Source organism: Portunus trituberculatus, chromosome 7, assembly GCF_017591435.1.
Source record: "Portunus trituberculatus isolate SZX2019 chromosome 7, ASM1759143v1, whole genome shotgun sequence".
Classification (NCBI taxonomy): domain Eukaryota; kingdom Metazoa; phylum Arthropoda; class Malacostraca; order Decapoda; family Portunidae; genus Portunus; species Portunus trituberculatus.
This window is the reverse complement of record NC_059261.1, coordinates 2,821,544-2,830,076: the sequence shown is the minus strand read 5'-3', so window position 1 is coordinate 2,830,076 and position 8,533 is coordinate 2,821,544. Positions and strand designations below refer to the sequence as shown.

The window sequence follows — 8,533 nt, the reverse complement described above, 5'->3', positions numbered from 1 at the left end:
CTGTACTAACTTCCAGAAGCTAAGTAACTAAGTAAGTAAGAAGCAAAGCCGAAAACTTATTGAAAGAAAAATAAGAGAAAAAAATTAGTTTAAAGGTTGGTAAATCAAGAAGAGGTGCCCATCCCTGTTGTGGTGGTGGTGGCAGCTGTCTTGTTGACCTTGCAGCCAACATCCTAACCTAATTTAAGCCAAAGCTATCGTTACGTAATCTAACCTATCCTAGCCTTAGCCTAATCTAACCTATTATAATATAATGTAATCTAACCTAACCTAATTTAGTTTGCCTAACCTAATTAACCTAACCAAAGCATCACATAGGTAAGGTTTAGATTGGCAAAGGCAGATAGTGGCAAGATCAAGGACAGAGCAGCCATCATAACAAGAATAGCAGAGGAAGCTACGTGTGTTAGTGAAAGGCAAACAACAGATGCCCCCACCACACATTGCTCACTTAGACTCAACCCCTTCAGTACCATGATGTGTTTTAATATTCATTCTGTTTACTATCTGGTGATTTTATACAGCTTCAGAAATTTGGGTAAGAATTAAAGTAGTGAAAACTGGCCATTAATCTCCTGACCTCCATAGACAGTTCCTTATGTAAGTAAAATTATCTAATCACACCAGAAAACTCATAATAAAAATGTGTTCCAGTACTGAAGGGGTTAGTGATTTTAACCAGCTATATACAACATTGTAAATAGTCAGCTTACATAATGATAAAGCACTAATTGCGCTGTAAAGTTGCCATATACTGTAACTAACCACTTAGCACACTCAAAGCTCCATTACTATTCCTCCCACTAAAACACCCTTCTTCACCCATCTATTTTCCCTCCTATCCCCCACTTCCCTGTTCTTCCTCTTTTCTGCATTGTATTTCTTTTACTCAAAGACAAGGCCCTATGTTCTTAAATCCTCTGCTCCATCACCATGACTATTTTTTAAGGGCCACATAGATGAGTAGCCAGGTTCTCAAGACTGTTTCTTTTGTTAACAATGAGGAAATCTTGTTAATTTATCACTAGAATTGTAAAAACATCCCTAAAAACACATGTAGCTTTAACAAGAGCATTTGGAAAGTAGTGGAGAAGCAGCACAGGTGTTTCAGAATACCTGCCTTATTTACACAGTGCTATACTTCATGTACTGCAAGCTTACTCAGTTACACATTCATTCCTGTGGTGAAGATGAGCGATGGGGAGGAGCAGACAAGGAGGGAGGACGAGGAGAGCACCAGAAGGCACAATGTTAAACTAACCAGAGATCCTAAATTCCTATCCCGTCCACTGCGGCCCCTCAGGTGTGTGCACATGTCTTGTTGGTGATGCTGTATAGTGGAAGAGATGGTGGCAAAGGGATGATTCATACAGGAGTAATACTTTAAAGATTCTTGCATGGCACCAAAACAAGTCAGGTCATATGGTGTCAAATAAAGAAAATGAATGCTTAGTAACACTGATAATTGAATGTTGAAGTAAGAGGTAAAAATAACAAAAAGTAAGATGTTTAAAGTTTGAATTAATGACACTATATCTTGTTTTCTTGTTTTTAATATTTTATTCCAAAGTTGAACTACCTATAAAGACTAAAGCACTGGGTAAATGCATAACTAAAGTTCAAATTTAAAACAATAGAAAAATAAAACAAACAATTAGAAAGCTGTGATTTGAAAACTAATTGGGGTGTTTGCTGTTGTCTAAATAAACAGGAAAACACTATTGTCAAATAAACTAGTAATATATTAGGAACATTTTTAGCCACCACCATCAAGGAGAGAGTAAGAAATATGGCAAAATGAGATAAATATTATGTACATTAGTCCAGTCTGGGGACAAATCCTATTTTTTCTCTCTGTATGATCTTGCTTCATCCACTTGAGTCATACAGTCAACATATCCATCTATAAATCCTGGTAAACATTAAAGAGAACCATGTATTGCTATCAAATCTTTGACACTGGTGAAGTTTGTCTATCATCATCGTCCGATGCGTCCCTGTGTTGCTGCTTCTTTTATGGAAATACAACCACCCTTTCACATTTGGCTCTTTCCTGGTGTGTTTGTGCATCAACCACAATGCATGTATAACTTCAGGTCTAACAGCACCACTCACTCACATCTCCCTTTGTAGGTTTGTTGTGTGTTGTGGAGAGGCCAATGTGTCTGACATCGGCCAGTCCTTGGTTTCTACATGGTTTTGCATATAACCATCCTGTCGGTACAAATAATACTTGCCTGACTCTCTTGGTGATTCCCCAGATAAAACATTACTCCCTGCAGGAATCAATTAGAAATAATTCACATTGAATATCTAGTGCATTATAAATAAAAGTGAAAATGCTGAGAGCCCTATCAGCATAAACACTGGATCAATGTTTTGTAGCGAGATGCATCATTCTGTATTTCTATCTTTCTACAATTTGACTTCTTTTAGGAGGGAGGTTTCAAGATATTTGTCCCTGACTTTTGGCTAATTCTAACTTAAACTTTAAGGGAACTGGCATTCCAAGTGGGCCTTTTTTAAATCTTTTGTTACTCTTGGCTGGCATTAGAAAAAAAAAAAAAATAAATAAATAATAAATAAATAATAAATCATAAGAAGCAGGTTTAGAATGATGCTTTTCCAGAGGACTGGGAAAGTGTTGATTGCACCCTACATTAAAACTGCCGTGATCACTGGCAGCTGTCCATTGCAAACACCTTAATTAGAAGTGAAATGGGGTTGACAGGGAGGTGTTTGGCCTGTGTCCTGCCACCACCGAGCCGCTGATATACAATGTGGTGAAGAACCATTCCAGACCCAGACCAGCCATGAAGAGGAAGAAGAAGAAAAAGGCCTCAAGTGTTGTATTACCAGAACCTTCTCAGGATATGAGGTGAGGATTTGGTGTGTGTGTAATTCACCTCGATTGTCTGCTGGTCACCCAGCCAGTCTTCCCCATTACGGAGCGAGCTCAGAGCTCATAGATCGATCTTCGGGTAGGACTGAGACCACAACACACTCCACACACCGGGAAAGCGAGGCCACAACCCTGCGAGTTACATCCCATACCTATTTACTGCTAGGTGAACAGGGGCCACACATTAAGAGGCTTGCCCATTTGCCTCGCCGCTCACTGGGACTTGAACCTGGGCCTCTCGATTGTGAGTTGAGCGTGCTAACCACTACACTACGTGGTGTGTGTGTTTTGTGTGTTTTTTTTTTAATAATAATAATAATATACGGTTTATTAATTTCAGTGTTTACACTGAAAATGTACAGGGGGGGGAACATTAAAACAATGAACTGAAATGCTTAACCTAACTATGGATCTAACTTAACCTAGAATTCACTTATTAATTTACTTATTTATGTGTGTGTGTATGTGTGTGTGGTGTTGATGTAATGATGTTGATAATCTCTGTGTGTGTGTGTGTGTGTGTGTGTGTATTTACCCTATTTGTGTATTACAGGGCCCGAGCTAAGCTCTCTGTGTCCTGTCTCCTTGTCCATTCCTGTCATATCTCTCTTTCATCTGATTGACACACACACACGTCAACGACATGACTGCTCAGTTTATTCCACTTATCAATGCTACGATGCGGAAACTGTATTTTCTCACGTCATTTAGACAGATGTCCTTTATTAGCTTTTTCCATGTCCTCGGAGATGATTACTTGTGGTCACCTTTATCAACTCTCTATCCAGTATGTCAATCTTGTTCACCAATTTATACATAGTTATCATGTCTCCTCTTGTTCTTCTCTCTTCTAATGTGGTCAGCCCCAGCTTCCTCAGTCTTTCCTCATAGTCTAACTCCCTGAGTCCTGGTACCATCCTTGTTGCCAGCCTCTGTACCCTTTCTACCTTCTTCACATTTTTCTTCATATGCGGTGACCAGACACATGCTGCATATTCTAGCTGGGGTCTTATTAAGGTACATAATATCTTCTTCATCATTCCTTCATCTAGGTAGTGGAATGCAAGGCCAATATTTTGAAGCATGTTGTATGTTTTCCAAAAAATCTTGTTAATGTGTTTCTCCGGTGACAAAGTGTTTTGCACGGTTACTCCTAAGTCTTTCTCCTCATTGGTCTCTTTAATTTTCTCATCACCCAGCCTGTAATCCCAGTTTGGTCTGTATCTACTTCTTCCCATTTTCATAACATGGGTCTTGTCTATATTAAATTCCATCTGCCACTCTTTACTCCACTCATATATTTTATCAAGATCTTCCTGTAACTTGTTACAATCTTCCACATTCTTTACTCTCCTCATAATTTTAGTATCGTCCGCAAACATGTTCATATAACTGTCAATTCCTACTGGCATATCATTAACATAAATCAAAAACATGATGGGACCCAGCACTGACCCTTGTGGAACTCCACTGGTTACCTTCTTCCACTCGGACTTCCTTCCTCTCACCACTGTTCTCATTTCTCTTCCCATTAAGTAATTTTCCATCCATTTTGCTAGTTTATCATTTACTCCTCCAGTCATCTTTAGTTTCCACATCAGTCTATTGTGTGGTACTTTATCAAAGGCCTTTCTCAAGTCCAGGTAGATAGCATCCACCCATCCCTCTCTATGTTGTAGTATGTCAGTCACTCTTGAATAAAAACATAATAAATTGGATACACACGATCTTCCTTTTCTGAAACCAAACTGCCTTTCACTCAGAATGTTTTCACTTTCTAGATACTCACTCCACTTAGCTTTAATTACTTCTTCACATACCTTGCACAATATACTAGTCAACGATACTGGTCTATAATTTAGCGGTTCCATTCTACTACCATTCTTATATATAGGCACAATGTCAGCTCTTTTCCACTCTTTCGGGACTAATCCTGTTCGTATGGAGGTTTCCACAATATCAAATATGGGGTTCAACAATTGATCCTTACATTCATTTAGCAACCTCCCAGATATGCCATCAGGCCCCATTGATTTATTAATATCCAGATTGCTTATAATTTTCCTTACATCTTCCTTAGTAACCATGATGTCCTGCATTTGCTTTATTTCCGTAGGCCTTCCTCCCATAAAATGCTCCTCCTTTGTAAACACTTTGCAAAAGTTGTCGTTCAAAATTTCAGCTATATCTCCAGCATCTTCATATACTTCTTCCCGTTTTTACCTTTTCTATTGCCTCCCTTTTATTTAGTTTTCCATTTATGAATTTGTAAAACATTTTTGGGTCACTATCACAGTTTTCCACCACCCTCTGTTCATATTCCTTCTGTGCTGTTCTCCTTACTTCAACATATCTATTCCTTGCTGTTTTGTAGCCTTCCTTGATAATACATCACTGTTTTCTTAAGTTTCTTCCATGCCTTTTCTTTGTTCTTTTTTGCTTCTTCACAATTTCTATTAAACCACTGTTTATTATTTAAAGTCCTCTTTCTGTAATATGGCACAAACTTTTTCACAGCAGAGTTATACAAATCCATAAATTTATCGTATTTCAATTGCATATCTCTTTCCTGGTATACCACGGACCAGTCAATTTCATTAAAGAACTCCCTTATATGGTTATAATTTGCCCTAGTATAATTTAATTTTTCCTCCTGCGTTCCACAATCTTATTCGTGCTTAATTCTGTATCCAGCTCAAAGCTTAGGACATCATGATCGCTTTTCCCCAAGGGACTTTCATGTTCAATTTCCTCTTTTAGAGAGATTCCCCTGGTAAATACCAAATCCAACCTTGCTGCAACATCTTGTCCCCTGCACCTTGTTGGTGATCTCACCCACTGTGTCATCAAGTTATTTGTTGCTACCTTTAACAATTCTTCTGCCCACTCACCACCATTCACCACTTCGTAGTCTTCCCACACTATTTCTTTGCAATTAAAGTCTCCAACTATCATCACTCTATCCTTTCTGATGAGTTCTTGCTTCATTCTGTCTAGAGTATTTCTCATCACCATTTGGTACTGTTCATATTCCCAAGCACTGGTTCTGGGTGGTATGTATACTGTTATAATATTAATGTCCCTCTTGCCATCTGTTATAAGCATACTTATCACTTCCTCATTTCTCTTACTATAGTTCACCTCCTTCACTATCAGATCTTCCTTAGTAAGAACCATTATACCACCACCTCCTTTATTTTTCTATCATTTCTCCATACTTTGTAGTGTTTTACAACAAACCAGTCTAGCTTTATTTCGGGCCTTAGCTTTGTTTCCACTACACACATTATGTCCGGTTCGTTATTTCTTAGGTAATCCATACATTCTAGCCTCTTAGACAGAAATCCATCTATGTTCGTGTAAGTCACTTTTATTCCATTCCTAGTCTCATTCTTCCATGTAATGCCTATTCCGTCTGTTTTATCCACCACTTCTTTAGCCTCCCATTTCTCATCCTCCAAAAAAACTTGATCTTTTCCTCCTCTGTTCTTTCGTCATTCCTCTCCTTCACTTCAGATACTAGCTCCTTCATCTTCATTCTCTCATCTTGTGACATATTTCTTCTTATGTAAATTGTTTTGGTTTCCTCAGAGTCCTTAAGTTTCCAAGCCCTCCTCAACAAGGCCTCCGCTGCCACCTGAGACTTTAATTTCAATTTTAATGGTCTATTCTTGCCTTCCTCAAAAGCTCCCAATCTCACACTTTCTTCTACCTCAGCATATAGGTCCTCTTCTTCCACAGAGATCTTGTTCAGTAAAGACTTAATCTTGTCATTTTCCTTATCCCTCCTGTCCTGCCAGTTCCTGTTAGTTTCCTCCGCAATCCTATTATGATCACACATTTTTCTTTTCAGCAATATCTCTCACCACATACTCATTTTCCTTTAGTGCCTTTACCATTTCCCTCTGCGTAATCCCTTTATTTTCCTCTTCCTGCTTTTTTACTATCTCCCTAAACGACCTTTGTACCTCCTGATGTTCATGATTCACTTCTTTCATCCTGGTGTCAATTAGATTAAGACATTCCTCTTTCTTCAAGTCCCCTTCGGATATTTTTATCTCCATTTCCATGAGTTTAGCCTTCATTTCTTCACATTGTTTCCTTAGTTGTTGGTTTTCTTTCTCCATCTCTACTTTTTCCTTCAACAGCTCTTTATTCTCTAGCGTTAACAAGTAGATCTCTTTTTCAAATGAATCATTCTCGGCTAGAACTCTATCCAGTTTTTCTTCTATTGCCAAAATGCTTAGGAACTTACTCTCCAGCGCCTGGATTCTTGCATCCATGTCAAGTTTCTGCAGTCCTTTTGGCGTAGTAATAAAACCTTCGAAGTCTCTAGTTTGCCTGGACGCCATTTTTGTTGTTGTCAGCTGATTACGGCCAGAGCGAACACCGTCCACACTCCCCTCTCAGGGATCACTCTCCATATCACTCACTTTCAACACTAAGAGACAGTAGGACATTTACGGACACAAAACTTAGAGTTACCCGGGCCCTGTAATACCATAGGTATTTTCTTCCTGTACGCAGCCGGAGACGAGCCGTCCTCTCTCAACGACGGCGACGGTTTGTGTGTGTGTGTGTGTCAAAACTCTCTGACGTTTCTCAAACATTGCCTTTTCATGATCTTCTTGTCCGTGTATCTCCATCTTCTGTCTGTGATACCAGGTCTTGTCTATCTATCTTTTCCATACAGTTCTCTATCTTGTACATCGTTATTATATCTCCTCTCTCCCATCTATTTATAGTAAGTTCCCATGTAGCATTTTATGATGTAGAAATTTTATTCATCTGTCACCATAAATGTAAACATACCCTTAAAAATCTGTATAACTTCACCACAACTATTTAACTATTTTCAAAGGCAACAGAAGATTAATAGTGTCATGTACTGTGTTGTGATTGATTTTTGTTACTTTCTAGGGCTGCTGTTGCTGAGTGCAAAGTGGCAGACAATTTGGGGAGAGAAGCAACAAGCTCCTCAATTTTCACTTCCTCCTTTGAAGGTGACCTTCCTCCCAAAGCCCCAGTAGCTGCCGTTCCCACCATCCCCTCCTCTGGCAGTGTCTGCTCCCTCTCCCAAGGTGTTGCCTCTGCAGCCTCACCACAACACATTGCCTCTCCAGTCCAGTCCAATGATATCTCGTCATGTTCTGATATGGAGTCTGTGGTGAGCACAAGTCAGCCAAGGAGGAAGACAAGAAAGGTACAGGTGTTTGTGCTGTGGTGCAGTGTTCCAGCATAGCACTATGATACTCCTACACAGTGACAGTGCTTGCCAGTCTTCACTGTTTGTGAAAATGAATACCAGATAAGCTTATTTAGGGCTGAATCTCTTGCATCTAATAAACTAATTATTTATATTGTCTGTCATTACAGAGAAGACGCATCACATCCAAGCTGAGCTTGTCTCAGAATACCAGACACCACCACCACCACCACCAGCAGTCCTCGCAGCTGTCACAGTCATCACAGCTGTCACAGTCATCACAGTCATCATACACTGATGACAATGTGCAGTTTGTGAAGCAGGTGGTGCACTGTCAAGCCTACACCAGCAGCAGCTCCAGCAGTGACAGTAGACAAACTACTCATTGCAGCACTGATGGCTTGGATCCAAGTCGATGCTTTGCC

At 39.5% G+C, this 8,533-nt stretch overlaps 1 protein-coding gene across 1 annotated transcript in view; it reads left to right on the top strand.

Annotated features, from left to right (window-relative positions):
* Window positions 1-416: 416 nt before the first annotated feature.
* LOC123519358 overlaps window positions 417-8,533 on the top strand; it is a 9,107-nt gene continuing 990 nt past the window's right edge. The window contains exons 1-4 of the mRNA XM_045280621.1: window positions 417-1,303; window positions 2,732-2,878; window positions 7,823-8,105; window positions 8,279-8,530. Coding sequence (XP_045136556.1) covers window positions 1,191-1,303; window positions 2,732-2,878; window positions 7,823-8,105; window positions 8,279-8,530 — 795 coding nt within the window. The 5' untranslated portion in view covers window positions 417-1,190. The remainder of the gene's footprint in view (window positions 1,304-2,731; window positions 2,879-7,822; window positions 8,106-8,278; window positions 8,531-8,533) is intronic.